Source organism: Lycium ferocissimum, chromosome 11, assembly GCF_029784015.1.
Source record: "Lycium ferocissimum isolate CSIRO_LF1 chromosome 11, AGI_CSIRO_Lferr_CH_V1, whole genome shotgun sequence".
Classification (NCBI taxonomy): domain Eukaryota; kingdom Viridiplantae; phylum Streptophyta; class Magnoliopsida; order Solanales; family Solanaceae; genus Lycium; species Lycium ferocissimum.
Genome location: NC_081352.1, coordinates 41,312,676 through 41,329,084, shown reverse-complemented (window position 1 = coordinate 41,329,084; position 16,409 = coordinate 41,312,676). Strand labels below are relative to the sequence as shown.

At 35.6% G+C, this 16,409-nt stretch overlaps 3 protein-coding genes across 9 annotated transcripts; 1 reads left to right on the top strand and 2 right to left on the bottom strand.

The window, feature by feature from the left end:
• Window positions 1-2,526: 2,526 nt before the first annotated feature.
• On the top strand, window positions 2,527-5,683 carry LOC132037732 (protein trichome birefringence-like 42). The gene is made up of 4 exons (XM_059428333.1): window positions 2,527-3,072; window positions 3,178-3,352; window positions 4,617-4,801; window positions 4,968-5,683. Exons 1-4 carry the CDS (start codon window positions 2,654-2,656, stop codon window positions 5,479-5,481), a joined length of 1,293 nt encoding a protein of 430 aa, XP_059284316.1. The 5' UTR covers window positions 2,527-2,653; the 3' UTR covers window positions 5,482-5,683.
• A 741-nt stretch (window positions 5,684-6,424) lies between these two features.
• LOC132037733 (uncharacterized) lies at window positions 6,425-15,020 on the bottom strand. Of its 7 annotated transcripts, none has more exons than XM_059428338.1 (7): window positions 14,864-15,020; window positions 12,804-12,959; window positions 12,358-12,601; window positions 11,731-11,931; window positions 11,470-11,658; window positions 7,226-7,392; window positions 6,425-7,118 (listed from the first exon to the last, which is right to left on the bottom strand). In XM_059428338.1, the coding sequence occupies exons 2-7, from the start codon at window positions 12,888-12,890 to the stop codon at window positions 6,924-6,926; spliced, it is 1,083 nt and encodes a 360-aa protein (XP_059284321.1). In that variant the 5' UTR covers window positions 12,891-12,959; window positions 14,864-15,020; the 3' UTR covers window positions 6,425-6,923. The 7 variants fall into 7 exon arrangements, with proteins under 7 accessions (XP_059284321.1, XP_059284323.1, XP_059284317.1 ...); XM_059428340.1 differs by having other exon boundaries at window positions 11,470-11,616; XM_059428334.1 differs by having other exon boundaries at window positions 11,470-11,931.
• On the bottom strand, window positions 9,666-10,756 carry LOC132037735 (uncharacterized). Its single transcript, XM_059428342.1, has 2 exons — window positions 10,328-10,756; window positions 9,666-10,289 (listed from the first exon to the last, which is right to left on the bottom strand). The coding sequence occupies exons 1-2, from the start codon at window positions 10,754-10,756 to the stop codon at window positions 10,170-10,172; spliced, it is 549 nt and encodes a 182-aa protein (XP_059284325.1). The 3' UTR covers window positions 9,666-10,169.
• Window positions 15,021-16,409: the final 1,389 nt, after the last annotated feature.

Sequence of the window (16,409 nt, the reverse complement as noted above, 5' to 3'; positions counted from 1 at the left end):
TTTTGGGCCGTCTAAACGGGAGTGGTGATGCACGGTTATTTAGTAAAAAAAGTGGGGTAGCTATGAAGTGTAAAATTTGAAAAATATATTTATGGATCATAAATATTAAAAAGGTTAGATATTATCCATAAATAAGTCTTAGGGGTAGTTACACCAAGTAAATTTTACATTCAAAAACACATTTAAAATTTTAGTGCTTGGATATTACTCTAAGACAAATTATGCAACAAATAGAAAAACTACATATTATTTATTTTGATTTAAAAAATTTGGTGCACCCACTCAGTGAAAAAAAAATTGGTTTACAAATTTGAAAACTCTTAGTCAAATTCCTAGCTCCGCCACTGAATCAAAGTACAACTTATACTATCAGGGGTAAAACTAGAGTATCGCCACCTGATAAGTTAACTACAGGGGCGGACGCATACGTCTTTAAGTTTGGTCTCGAGCACCCATTAGCACGTGGCGGAGTGCTACTACGTGACATATAGAAAATATTGAAGTTTTGGTGTAAAATAATAAATAGCACCCATGAGGCAATAAAAGATTTTGGTGCTCCGGTTAAAAGGTTGTAGGCTTTAGGTTAAGTCATCGAGTAGCCACTTTCGAATCCTACTCAAAGCAATATATTTTTTATTAATTTTAAGAAGAGCACCCAGAGCCACTGAATCCTGGGTCCGCCACTGATTAACTAGATTTGTTAAGATACATGTATTACCACTAATTTACAATGCGTAATAACATAAAGGATAAAAAGCCTAAAGATACGATACCCCATTTTTTACAGATTCAAAATCGCCTTGCGGTTACCAGAGTTTTGCTGTGAATCTTACCACCGTACAGTCCATACTGATATTCAAACGATACTAATCCCTCGTTTCGTGATTGAAATTCAAATAAAATATACTTTGAAACGTTTCACACAATGTAAAATAGAGAATTGTACTTTATCCACTAAAACAGTAAGTCACAAAAATATTTTTTATCACATTAAAGTAACTAAACTCTATCCACTGTAATAGAAAAGTCTCTAAATTCCAGCACTGTAAAGTCATAAAACTATTTTCCGTCACGTTAAATTGTTTTGAAAGATGAAGAAAAAAAGAGAAAGAGAAACTAGTCCACTGTTTGTTCAACTTGTTAGAGGAGGGAAAGTGGAAATTGACAACATAACACAAATCACAAAAGAAAATGAATCCCTTTCGAGTAAATTCTACATATAATTGGCAATGCTTTCTTAAAATGTTGAGGTCTCAACCAGTCAATTTCCCAGTTTCTTAAATTTTCCTCTGCCACTGCATGTTCTACTATCCATCTATAGGTCTTTATCCATTTATAGTCACTGAGATTTTTTATGGGAATCACACCATAGTAACAAGAATACAAAAACATCACCTCACATAATGCCATAGGGAAATGAGAAATGTTTGATATAACAGTGATTTGGTATTTTGATTTCCTTTTCCTACATAAATAAAAGTTGGAGAGATAGTCTGTACTAGGGGTGTCAAAGATGGCCCAAAAGTTGATGGCCCGCCTAATCCGTCCAAAATTTTATGGGTTGGGCTCAAGATAAATTCATATTGAGCTAATTTTAGCCCACCCACATAGCTCATTTTAAAGTAATCTTCAACTTGGCCCAATACTAACCCATTTTTAAGATTTACTTTAATTTGAGTTTATTACTTGAGATTTATTTTATTTTTTCCTATGTATTCACTTTTCTTGTATCATGTATCTCATAAGTTTGGGGTATGTTGATATTTGTGAAAAATATTTTTTCCGAAAATATTCCACGAAAATGTTTTCCATGAACCTAGAAAATAGACCCTTCAAAGAACTAGGTCAAGTTGGGCGGGTCATGATCAGGCGCGTTTTAATTTCATTTGCTTTTAAGTTTAGAATTTGGGCGTGTTATTTCAACCATTTATTTCTGGCGTTGTTTACATGGTAACCCGCCCATTGCTTTGTACTACATAACATTATAGTAAGTGCACTTGAATTCTACTAGCAAATAGGAAAAAATGGTCCAAAATTTTGAGGTCATTTTCAGGACAAGTAGTTGTAGAAGAAAGCAGAGAGTTAGTTAGCTAGCTTCTCATCCATTTTCCTATTCACAAAGTGCAGTTACAATATAAGAAACTTCACAAATTATCACCTTGAACAACTTCAATTCACCTGCACCTCTGCACCTGCAAGTTCCACTATCCATATTTGGTTTTAATCTATTTATAGTCACTGATCTTTTTCATGGGATTGAATCCATAGTACCAAAAAAAAAAAAAATCAGCTCACATAATTACATAGGGAAATGAGAAATGTTTGATGTGACAAATAATTTGGTATTTTAATTTCCTTTTCATACATAAATAAAAGTTGCACTGATAGCCTGTACCATAACATTATAGTAAGTGCACTTGAATTCTATTAGCAAAGAGGAAAAAATGGTCCAAAACTTTTTTAAGGTCATTTTCAGGACAAGTAGTTGTAGAAGAAAGCAGAAGGTTAGTTGACTAGCTTCACAAAGTGCAGTTAGGTTATAAGTAACTTCACAAATTATCACCTTGAACCACTTCAATTTACCTGCAAACCACTTGTTCTATGTTTTCTCATCAATATTAATTACTACTCACACAAGAAACCAATAATCAACATGGAAACCAAACCAAAAGTCACTCAGAAATGGATGCTATGCACATTTGTTAGCTTCATTAGCTGCTTCATTTTCTTGCTATGCCAGCACGACAATGAGGCGGGGCATTTCAGGGCTATACAAAATGCCATGTTCAACATGGCATGGTCTTTAGATGATAGCTTTTCCCCTTCTGAAAATTTAGAAATCTCGAAACCAACTAGAAGCAGAGAAGATGACGGAGATATAATACAGAAAAACAGCAAGAACAAGTGCAACATATTTGATGGAAGATGGGTTTACAATCCAATGGAGAGCCGATATTATGAAGCACCACAATGTCCATTCCTTAGTGAACAAGTGAGCTGCCAGAAGAATGGAAGGCCTGATTTTGATTATGAAAATTGGTCATGGGAAGGTCATGATTGTGTGATCCCAAGGTAGGAAAACTGTTCACTCGTTTTCTTGTTTCAACCCTTTCTTTATTTTGGATCAGTATATAGAAAGTTAAACTCTTTTTTTCTTTCTTTCATGAGCAAATGCAGCTTCAATGGCAGAGATATGTTGAAGAGGCTTAGAGGCAAGAGGATCATCGTAGTTGGAGATTCCCTAAACAGGAACCAATGGGAATCTCTCGTGTGTCTTCTTTATTCTACAATTCCTCCTTCAAGAGCCCATCTTCATTATAGCAGTGGCTCCTATAAAGTCTTCAAAGCTAAGGTAAATCAACTTAGGCACTTATTTTTTCCAATGCAAGTGCCCTCACCGGCGCCCTGGTGCAATGGTGCAGTCACATGGAGTCCGGAACCTAAATGAACCAAAAAAAGTGAAAATGAACCAAAATACCCCTAGAAAAAAAAAGTGATACCAAAGTACCCTTAACGCAGTAAATTATTGCGTTATTCTATTTTTTTTTTTTTGGTTAATTACTCTCTTTCTTTAAATTTTCACATTTTTTGCGTACTTTGGCCGTAGAATAATCATGCTTCGAGACTCCGGAACTTCAATATTTTATATAGAACCCGATTTTTTTTTGCGATTAATAATGTAGGCTCAATACATCAAGGATACGCAAAACTTCGGGTCATCGTTTTAGTGGTTGAAAAGTGCTCGAAGTAAGTTTTTGTTTGAAAACTTGTTATCATTAGCTTTAAGTTTTTATTATATTTTTTAGGGTTTAGATTTAAGCGTACTATTTTTTAGTTAATGCGTAACTTTATTTCGAATATGTTGCGACTTTTTTAAGCATATATATTTCTTAAGTATATTTTCTGCGCATATTTCTTAATGATAAAATTTATTTTACTCTTTGTTATTGTTTATAACTAACCCGTGTGACATCCTAAATTAATTATAGAAAAATCGCAAAATATTCTAAATAAAGTTACGCATTAACTAAAAAATAACACACTTAAATCTAAACCCTAAAAAATAAACTTAAAGCTAATGATAACAAGTTTTCAAATAAAAACTTACTTCGAGCACTTTTCAACCACTAAAATGACGACCCGAAGTTTTGCGTATCCTTGATATATTGAGCTTGAATTATTAATCGCACAAAAAAAATCAGGTTCTATATAAAATATTGAAGTTCCGGAGTCCCGTAGCAAATCATCTATGGCCAAAGTACGGAAAAAGTGTGAAAATTTAAAAGAAAGAGAGTAATTAACTGGGAAAAAAAACACAGAATAACGCAGTAATTTACTGCATTATTGGACTTAACCGAGCCTTTATAATTAACTGTGTTAAGAGTACTTTGGTATCACTTTTCTTTTTCTTGAGGTATTTTGGTTCATTTCCAATTTTTTTGGGTCATTTGGGTTCCGGACTGTGGTCACATGCACACGTCTGCTGCACCTTCAAGACCACGAATTTTATTTTTCCGCACTTTCAGACATGTCCCATGTTATAATTCATGCGACTTTTAAGTCACCCGTGGCTTCAATGTTCATCCTCATATGAAGTTAATTTTCTGCTTTTCTAGGACTACAACGTTACTGTAGAGTTCTACTGGGACCCATTTCTTGTCCAGTTCGACTCGAATAATGCTGGTGCACCTAAAATTTTGAGACTGGAGACAATCGATTTATCGTCTAGGCGTTGGCAAGGAGCTGACATCATGGTGTTCAATACAGGCCATTGGTGGGGGCATCTAGGGAAGTTCAAGGCGTAAGTTCACTAATGAATTCTCTTGAAGGTTTATTAGTTTAACATCTCTATGCTGAAAGAATATTCACAGTACTATCAAATAAATATAGACAACCGTCCGTCAAAAGTGAGATTTCAGACAGATTACCTGCTACAACATGTTAAAATAAATAGACTTTGCATGCAGGTGGGACTTATTCGAGTACAAGGGAAAATTAGTTGATGAGCTGAAGTTAGAATCAGCATTTGAGGTTGCAATGAGAACCTGGGCAAATTGGATAGATCAGAATGTTAACTTGACCAAAACAACAGTTTTCTTCAGAAGCATTTCCCCAGAACACAAAACTGAAAATGGATGTTACAATAAAACGCAACCGATCACAGATACATCACATGTATTACATTTTTCTGAGTCCCTGACGAAGATTGTTGAAAAAACATTGTCAAAAATGAGAATCCCTGTAAGATACTTAGACATTACCAAGCTCTCAGAGCACCGTTTAGATGCACATCCATCAGTTTATAACAAAATGAAAGGACCAGAACTGATGAACAGAAAATTAAAGCCACCAGAGAGTTATGCTGATTGTAGCCATTGGTGCCTGCCTGGACTGCCTGATACATGGAATAGGCTACTATATGCATCCCTGGTTTTGGATCACCCCATTGATTCCCCGAGTCTCACACATTTGGTTGCTTGAAAATAAGAGATTTACCATCAGCAGGCTTAGGGATGTTCATTTGGCTTTACATTGTTCGATTTCGGTTTCTCGATTTTGTACAATACAATCTGAACCAAAATAAGTTTGGTTTGGTTAGGTTTTTTTCTTTCTAGTTCGGTTTTTTTCTATTTGGTTATTCGGGTGTGCCATATAAAATAATTAATATAACTGAATTATTATATTTGAATGGTGGAAATGAACAGCTATTATAGAGAATGAGAAGTAATCAAGTCAAATCTCTTAGATATATTTTCTAATACAAGTTGCGGGAAAAACTTTATCACAATATTTTTTTTTTAATTATTTTTTATGACAGCGGCTGCGGGTTCCCACGTCATCAAAAAAAAAAAAAAAAAAAAAATTTATCACAATATTTAGAAGTATATAAACACGTGTCCATACACTAAAGATTGGGAATGAGCCATTTTATACTCTAATACAAATAGGCCAGTAAGTAAGAAAGGTTGAAAATGGTAAAACACTGAAACTCAAACTTCCTTAAATGGTATAATGTTAAATAAAAATAATATATATACATAATATTAAATAATTCGGTTTTTATTTTTCTAAATCCAAATCCAAACCAAAAAAAAAAAAAAAATTAATTCCTCAATGCGAAACCAAACCAGAAAAGCAATCCAAATTAAAATTTGGTTTGGTTCGATTTGGTTTCTCGGTTTAATCCGAATAATGCACATCCCTAGCAGGCTATATTATTTGCTGTATTAATGTGGGGATACATATTAGCAAGTGCAACTATTCATGGTGAACTGCCCTGCAGAGAAAACATTACATGAAAGTGCACATTTACCTATTTCTAATAGGCCGAATCCGAGTGATTTCTGACAATGATTTCGCAATTAACCAGATTCATGGAAATCAACTCTTGCAGCAACTACTTTAGCTAGATAACAGTCGAAAAACTCAAGTGAAAACGACATGATCTATTGTAAAAGTTGCACTTTTCAGGGCGTAACAATACCCTCCAGCAGTTAAGCAGTTATTACTACGGATATACACACATGAACACTAATTACAAAATGCAAAACAAACTGCGTCACATAGTAGATGAACCACAATACATGCATACCAACTAATGACGTATAATAAGTTAGACCAATGACAGCTTTAACACTGTAAAAAGTTATCATATATATATATATATATATAATTCATGAAAATGCCAAGATTGGATACAAGATGGCCATACCTCATATAAGGATTGGTTCTTCAAGGTACCACTACGTATTATCTACTGGCTAGCACTACTAGAGGAACGGATGTTGATACTTTATGCAATTTTATAAAGCGGATAGCAGATAATAATATCAACAGTTGGTGAGTCATCTTTCAAGCTTCGTTTCTCTAGGACGCCATGGATTGATTGGAAAGTAACAATACTATCTACAGCATCATCAGAACTATAAAATCTCCCACTCAGATTCAGGATGATCATTAGCAGACAACATTTTTGTGTTTGAATTCATGGAAAGAGCAGGCATCACCTTGTCCTCAGCCTCTAGGTTGAACTGTTGATCTCCATATAGTGCTCCAAGTTGTTCATACTCTTTCCTAGTCAACCTCTTTTTCGTGGAGAAAGCTTCCCGAAGCTTCTTCTGAGAAAATATAACCGAAACAGTTAACAAAATCTAAAAGATGCATTTAAGCAAGAAAATAAATACAAGAAAGAAATATATAAGAGAGAGAAAGACGGAGGACCTACCTTATAGGACTTCTGTTTGACTGGACCATGGGGAACATGTATCCTCTCCTCTTCAACCAGGACACATGTTTCCTCCAAGTGGGATTCGTCAAATTTCTCAACGATTTCCAATTCTGACTCAATGCTTTCATACATGGACATAGCAGAAGACAAATTATCTGATTTTTCTGTAAAAGAGCACAACGGTGTCATAGAGATAGAATTGAGAAAATGATAGCTGATTTAACTCCGGCAATTGTGCCAATTTAGTTCAATTAGACACTTCATCCAATTTAACACAACATAAGTTCTTTTTTTTTTTTTTTTTTTTTTTTTTTTTTTTTTTTTGAGTAAAAGGTAACTTTATATTCACACAAAAAACTCATCATAGGAGTGATAAGGTATAATCTTACATCCCTTGGTAGGCAGATACTACCCTAAAACAAGAAAAAACTAGACTTTACAGATGTCCCATGAAATCAACTAAAGATTTTGCTTCCCCCACCATATCCTGTTTACACAAAAAATAAAGTAAACTAAGGCACTTCATCTTGATCTTTTGAGTGCTGCTGCCTTTATCATGAAAACATCTTGCAGTCCTTTCTTTCCATAATGCCCACCAGATGCATGCTGGTATGCTCTCCCACCAGTTCTCCTCAGATCTTCTTTTTCCAATTCCTTTCCAACTGTTCAAAAGTTCAAAAGTGGTCTTTGGCATGACCCAACGCACTCCAAGTAAACACAAGAACATGCTCCACAGATTTACAGCTGTTTTGCAATGTAGGAACAGGTGACCATTGATCTCTGTTTCTTGTCCACGCATAAAACACCTTGAGCAAATCTGAGTACCTCTTCTTTGTAAAGCTTCATGAGTTAGGCATGCTCTTCTGATTACCAACCATGTAAAGCAGGCTACCTTATGAGGAGCTTTGACCTTCCAAATTAGCTTCCAAGGCCAGTCTACTAGCATTAACTGATTGCTATTCATGCTCCAATAACAAGACTTTACTGTGAAATCCCCCTTAATATGCAGCTCCCAGACAGGTCTATTAAGGCCAATTGAGGTGCCCTGGAAGGTACCTAAAATCTGAAGCAAGTTTGTTACTCTGTCTATTTCCCAATAATTCAAGGCTCTTCTAAAAATCAAACTCCATCCTTGATTGCTCCACATTTGAAAGACAGTAGCATTCTTTTGAAGACTTATGATGTATAAGTCTGGGAACAACTCTTTTAGACTAGTATCTCCTATCCATTTTTCATTCCAAAAATCTGTTTTTAGCCCATTCCTCACCTTTATGTGCATATTACTATTGAGCAAGGGCTACAACCTTCTAATTGTCTTCCATACACTACACCCAAAGGTTCCATCAACTTCCAAAGTGGTCCACTGATTTAGGAGACCATATTTATGTGCAATGAATCTTTTCCATAAGGCCCTATCTTCAAAGCAGAATCTCCATAGCCACTTAAGTAGTAGACAGTTATTCTGTATACTTAAGTTCTTTATCCCCAAACCTCCTTGAGTTTTACTAAGTGTCACATCATCCCAATTCACCAGATTATGGCCTTTCTTTTCTTTGTTACCATGCCAGAGACACTCTATCCCCCAGAGATAAGTACTGGCTCTTCCATCTAGCCAGCTTCCTTTCACATTTCTCCAACACCTCACACCATATTTCCAATTCTTTGTTCTTAGCACCCAGGGGCATGCCCAGGTATTTTGTGGGCAGAGAACCCACTTGGCAGTCTAAGTTCTCAGCTATCTCTTGGAGATTACCAACTTGATTCACTGGAAAAAGATGGCTCTTGTGCCAGTTTACATGCAGCCCAGAAATACCTTCAAAAATAGTAAGAATAGCCCTCAGATGCCTGACTTGTGTAATACCTCTGCTTCACAAAAGACCAGAGAATCATCTGCATACAGCAGATGAGTTACTTCCATGGCATGACCCCTATTTGTTAGAGCACTGAAACCCTTCATCCACCCATTTGCATTTGCTTTTTTGATCATGTGATTGAGCCCCTCCATGGCTAAAATGAAGAGGAAAGGGGAGAGAGGATCTCCCTGTCTCAATCCTCTTTGAGAATTAAAAAATCCTTCAGTATTTCCATTGATGATAAGTGAAAATTTGACATTGGATATGCAAAATTAATCCAATTCAACCACTTATTGCCAAATCCCATATCCCTGAGAATCTTCAAGAGACATCTCCAGTTCACATGATCATAAGCCTTCTCTATATCCAGTTTACATAGAATTCCTGGGATATTCTGTCTTACCCTAGAGTCCATCAGCTCATTTGCTAGTAAAGCTACATCCAAAATTTGTCTTCCTTTCAAGAAAGCCATTTGGTGGACATCCACCAATTTATCCATCACCGTCTTCAACCTCTCAGTAAGCAACTTAGAGATTATTTTGTACACCCACCACCCCCCGCCCCCCCCCCCCAAAAAAAAAAAATCAGACTTATAGGTCTAAAATCTTTTAGTTCTTCTGCTCCATATGTTTTTTGGGGATAAGAGCTATAAATGTAGCATTAAGGGATTTCTCAAAAAACTCATTTTGATGAAAGTTTTGAATAGTCAACATCAGTTCATCTTTTATTGTTGTCTAGCATGCTTTGAAGAAACTCACAGTGAAACCATCATGCTCAGGTGCTTTGTCACCATCACAGTGATCTACAATGTGCAAAACTTCTGCTTCTGTAAATGGCCTTTGGAGCCAGTTTTTCTCTTCATGTGAAATTTTAGGACAGTCTGCAAATTCAAATGTTGGCTTCCATTCTTCAGTTTCTGATTAAAGTTTCTTGTAAAACTCTATCATTTCCATTTTAATTTCTGTTGGTTTTGTTACCCCCCCCCCCCCCCCGCGCCCCGCCAACCACCACCAATCCGTCCATGTTATTATATCTCCTATGAGCAATTGCCATCCTCTGAAAAAAATTTGTATTGTTATCACCCTGGTTTAGCCATTGTATTCTGGACTTTGCCTCCAACTGCTTTCCTCATTCTTAGCCAATTCTTCCAATTCAACAAGAACCGTTGCCCTTATCATCATCTCATCTTCAGACAACTCTCTTTGATCCTGAGCTAAGTCAATCTCAGCTAGTTCATTGAGAAGACTGTTCTTAAGTCAATCTCAGCTAGTTCATTGAGCAGACTGTTCTTCCTGTTTGTGAGTTCCCCAGAGGTTGTCTTGCTCCAGTCCTTGAGTTTCTGTTTAAGCATCTTTAACTTTGTACAAAAAATATAATCAGGGCAACCTTCTACCAGGAATTCATTCCACCAGTTTTGGATCAACTCATTAAATCCCTCCACCTTTAACCACCAGTTTTCAAACTTAAAGCTTGCTTTCTTCTGTTCCCAGTTCCCACATTCAAGTACAATGGGACTGTGATCAGATACTACTTTTTTTTTTTGATTAAGCACCGGGTGTCCGAGTCTCTTTGAGCCCCGACTAATCCCGGGGGTGCACAGGCCCTCGGCAAGGAGTTTCCCGCAAGTGCACCACGGGTAATTCAGGGTTTCCCCAGTCCGATGGCCCTCAGACATTGTTTGCACCCAGCGGGTTTCGAACTTGAGACCTTGAAAGGGAGCACCCCAAGGCTCAAGTCAATTGCCACCAGGCCAACCCCTGAGGGTTTGATCAGATACTACTCTAGGCACTATTCTCTGTCTGATGTTCTTGAAGCTTTCCTCTCATTCCATAGAGTATAGGAATCTGTCTATTTTGGCTGCACTGTGGTGATTAATTCCCCTAAACCAAGTGAAACTCCCACCATTCAAGTGGGGATCATGTAGTTCCAGTTCTTCTATCCAACTAGAAAAATCATTCATCACATTTGTGATCCTGCTACAGCCTCTTCTTTCCACCATGAATCTGACAGTGTTGAAGTCTCCACAGGTTACCCAAGGCCCTTCACAAAACTCTCTGACAGCTGCAATTTCTTCCCAGCATTCCAGCTTTTCAATTCTTGTATGTGGAGCATAAACCCCTGTTAGGTGCCAACTAAAGGGACTCTGAACTGATTCAAATTTATAGGAGATAGAATATTGACCAGATTCTATATAAGTTCCACTGCGACTCATTGTCGCAATCCACTGTATATTTTCTGCTATAATAACATGACTTTGGGTAATTAATTATAACATCTGACGATTTACCACTTGAATCAGTGTTACACAGCAAAATGGGAACAGAGAGATACAGAGAGGGAGATCTTTCTTCAGTTTTAATTAATAGAGTAATTAGAGTCTTTCAGTACCTTCATGGGACTCATTGATCTCCTCATTAGCTAATTCATTGTTCTGAACATTACTGCTAATTTCCGATCTTGTATTATAAGCCAACTCCTTTGTACATGTATCTGTTGCCAATACAGAACCTTCTTGCTTTTTCCCAACAGATTCAACTGACGTCATAACAGAAGCCGCAGAATTAATTGAAGTATCAGCTGCAGGCACATTAGTTTCTATAATGTGATTGCAAACTTTACTTGCTGCTTCACCAGAGTCAGATCCTTTACCTGAGGCCAGGTCTGAAGTCAGGGTCACATGATCCGCCGCCATTCCAAAACTACCCCTAACCTCAGCACTTGAAGATAATTTGATCACATCCCCTGATGCGAGACAGATAGCATCAGACTTCTTAGCTGGATGGCTGGCTCTAACAATTTCTTTGATTCCGCCACTTTGACGTTTATAGACTCCTCGACTTTTGCTTTTCCCTGAGATTTTTAGGAAAAAATAATATTAGCAGATCTGTCTGACCAAAGAGATTGTTAGCCTGTTTGACCAAGCTTCTAAAATGAAAGTGTTTTTTCTTTTTGGGTGAGAAGCAGTTTGTGTTTGCCGTTTTTAATTTGAAAAACACTTATGAGAAGCAATTACTGTTTGGCCAAGCTTTTAAACAGTGCTTCTAAGTGTGTTTTCTTGCTTTTCAAAAAGTTCTTCTGGGGAGAAGCTACTTTTTTCAGCTTCGCAAAAGCAGCTTCTGCTTCTACTCAAAAACACCTTTTCTTCTCCTAAGAGCTTGGCCAGACACCTCAACTTTGGAAAGAAAAAAAAAAAAAAAACACTTTTAGCCTTGAAGAAGCTTGGACAGACAGACTATAAATAGTAGATGATGAATAATCAGCATATGTATTTTGTACCCTTGATTACTTGAGTGTCATCATTTAACTTGTTACTGAATCCTCTGGCGCTTCCTTTGAGGTTTGCTTTCAGCTTCTTGTCAATTTCATAGTGAGCATAAGGGTTCAGAGACAAGTCAGCAGCTGCGACTTTCACAGGATCAATATTATATTGAGGATGAACATCTTGCATCACTTCAGAACAGAATCTCTTGACATTTGTACCAACAGTGTTCACCTGATTCTCAACATATTTAACAGTGTCCTGTAAATTGTCACGGTCAAGTATGCTGATTATAACCCATTTGGTCAAAATTAGCAGAGTGAATAATAGGCAGTACAATCTCAGAACCTTTTAACATATCCAGAGACATTATTAACTCAACGAATTACCAGGAAACAAGTAATAAATATATGTAATATCTAAACAGTGAATAGAGAACTATATTTGAAAGAATGAATTTCACCTCATACATAGCCTCTTCCATCTCCAAACACATAGTTTCGAACTTTTGATATATGTTTCCCACCCATGATATAGCTTTCAAGTCCATTGTGGAATAGGTTGTCAACTTTACAGGTATTCTATCAAGTTAGTTCCACAAGATGTTATAGCTTCCCAACTGCAGAAATTTAGACAAGTCGTTGCACTATTACGATAGATTTTCTTGCGTTGCACAAAATTATAAAATTCTACTGAGCTAATTCAGCCACCAACTTCAATCTGTTTCAAAAACAATGAATTGGCTAATCATTCATGACTAATTTAAGCAAGAAGAATGGAGACTAAGCAAGCTGTTCAAAGTGGATATTCAACTGTTTTCCAAAACCTTGCTTGGGCTTCATGAATTTGTGTAATCAAAGCATTTACAAACTTATGTTGGAATGTCCTCAAGACCCTCTAATCTTGCGCTTCTCACCTTAGTTCAAAGATGCAAGACAGAGCAAAAAAAATTTAGAGGTCACGGTGCAATGTAGTACTCCTATTTAATATGCTAAGCCTCCTTGATATTAGGAGCAAACAAGATTTAAGACACACAAAAAAGCTTTTCAATAGAGATATATTCATTTTCATGTTAACCTTACTTGTTAATGACTTCACATTAAATGCATGACAAGGCCTACAATTTTTCACTTAAAGACACAGATCTCTATTAGCTCTTTCTTCCAAGGAAAATCACACCCTTTCTCTCCACTAATCTTTCTCACCATGTTAAGTATGCAACACTAGAATTAGGTAAGAACACAAACAAAATCAGAAATTAACTCCCACAATTGACTAAATCAATGAGCCACTACACCTAAATCACCAGGCAGAACAAAATCAAATTCCCAACTATAAACAAGAATACAACTGAATATCAGTCTCCACCGCAAAGTTTAAATTTTCCATGAACTCATAGGATCAACTTTTCAATATTAGCAAATTAACATACATCATGCATTTGAATCACCCGAAGTAGAAATTATTTTAATAAAAATTAACCTATATCATAAAATTTAAATAGCATTAGCCCCTTCATTCATTATATTCATTTTGTTCATCTAATAATAGGGGCATGCTGAGACCATTATCTAGAGTAGGACGATCGATAAATTAACAGATGACTGACATTGAGACATCTAAAGTAGAACATATGCATAAAGGTCTGAATTGTCTGACCATCTAATATCCATTTGATAAGCTCACCTGTTAAGGATTCCCCACGTTCCAACATTCAAAAACTTATGTTCATTGTTTCACAAATCCAACAGCAAACCACACTCCTAAGAGAAAATAAATAAGGCAATAGCAGGAAGTTTTTATACAGTACAATGGTACAGCCAATTGCATACAAAGGGGCATTAATCGAGGTATGCGTAAACTGGTCCAGACACCACGGTTATTTAAAAAAAAAAAAAAAAAAAAAAAAAAGAATTGCACCCAAGTGGTTCCTTATCAGAGTGTGTTTTCAATGCCTTCAGCATATAAACTCAAAACTGCTCTAAAAGACTAGTATAAGAAAAATCAACCGAATTCGTTTTTCATGTAATTAGGTGAACTTAATTGGCAATAGAATATCTGCAGCTGTCTAGATTCTAAAGCCATTTTGGTCATCCACAGTCAAGAGGGTTTAAGAGTTTCCTTATTAGCTAAACTAGGCTCATACCAAGTTTCCAAGAAAAGCACTCCCAACCTAAGAAAAACAATCACACACAAAAGCAAAGAAAAGAAAGCAAGCTACTTTACCCAAACCCCACAATTTCACATATCCAAAACAGTTTCATAAGCAAAAAATCTCAACATACACAAAAAGAAAACTATTTCTTTCCCAGAATTTCTTCAGAGAAATACAAGAAAAAATCATTATTACCTTGATCAAGAAGAACAACCCCCACAAAAGAGAAAACTTTGCCATCTATACATATATCTATATAAAGAAATAAAACTAGAAATAAAAAGTAAAGGCAAAACTCCTATAAAGACAAAAAGGGGTTGTGTTAAACAAGGAAAAATGATTAATAGAGTTGAAGTAGAGGAACTTACTTATAGTAGCAAGAAGTAGAAAGGGAATGATTTTAAGCAAAATACAGAAGAATCAAAGCTTTAAAAGAGAGAATCAAAGCTTTATAAAGTAAAATGGAATGGAGTGGGTAAAGATAGTTTTCTTGAATAGGAAAATACTGAAACGTATGGAAGAGTAGAGACACAGTTCACCTAGTTTTCTGCTACATGGGTTCTTGCCACGTGTGCAAGAAAAGCAGAGTAGAAAAGCAAAATTATATTGCTCCATATATATGATGTTTTAGTTAAAGAAAAGATTAAAGTTTAATTTGACAGAATTATCACATCATAATCAAAGTTCAAGTAGTTTAAAAGTTGAAAAGATTGCATAGAATTGTTAATTCTGTCACACATTTTGAAGAACTATAAAATAAAAATAGTGGAAGGGGAATTTTATTCTATTTTTAATTAAGTTAATGAAAAACAAGAAAGGAAAAGAGTCATCTTATCGGTTACATTTTCCCCCGCTTGAAGAATTACCTTAAATAGCCGCTTACTTAACTGTTTAAATTTAAAATGATAGGTGGATGTATAATATATGTATAATTTATATATAACATGTGTATAATCGGTATATAATTTATGTATATTGATTAGGAAAGGTAAACAGTGACTTCGACCGACCATTTGTGGAAAGATCCCTAAACTTTCACTTAATCCAATTAAATTTCTGCTATTTCTTCCACTCTGCAAAGTCGATTTGAAGCATTTCTTTCAAAATTGAAAATTTATTGACATAATAACAAAGCTTATTTATATTTGTGCTTTTTTATGGCCATCAACATCAACTATGAAGGATGATCACTATTGTAAGGATAAGAATACAAGCAGTGGAACAACAATTTTGAAATTGAGAGAAAATTAATTTTCTTTTCCTTGAAAATGATATCAAACATATTGTCTTCCTAAATTTATTATTCTCCGAAAGTAATTATTCCTTCCCCTGAAAAAATATGTACTTGAGATTGGTGAGCAAGAATGCGTCCTAAAAGCGCACTGACCTGATCAACTATAATTTAAAAGATCCACTTGCTCAAAAGTCAACTGGAGCCCATAAGGAAATATTTTTGTACTGTTCTTTTTAACATTTAATAGAGAAAAGAATGTCTTGATACGATGAATTTCGATAAATAGAAGTAGTAGTTAGTAGATAATCAAACACTAGATAATTCCAAATTTCCAATGTAACAATGTTGAGCCTTTTCACAAAATAAAAAATTAATTGAGATTTGAGACCATCAAAGAAAGGCGGAATGATTGGGGATTCTTTTACTATTGACCAAAAGTTTTTGGTTTGTACCTCAAAAAATGAAATCCTCTTGACAGTTAGTAGATAATCAAATATGGGATAATTCCAAAATTTTCAATATAATAATGTCAAATCTTTTCACAAAATAAAAAATGAGTTGAGACCATCAAAGAGTGTGGTGGAATGATTTGGAATTTCTTTACTTTTAATCAAAAGTTTTTGGGTCGAACTGAAAAAAAAATGAAATTCTCTCTAATAGAGAATCCTAAAATATAGCAT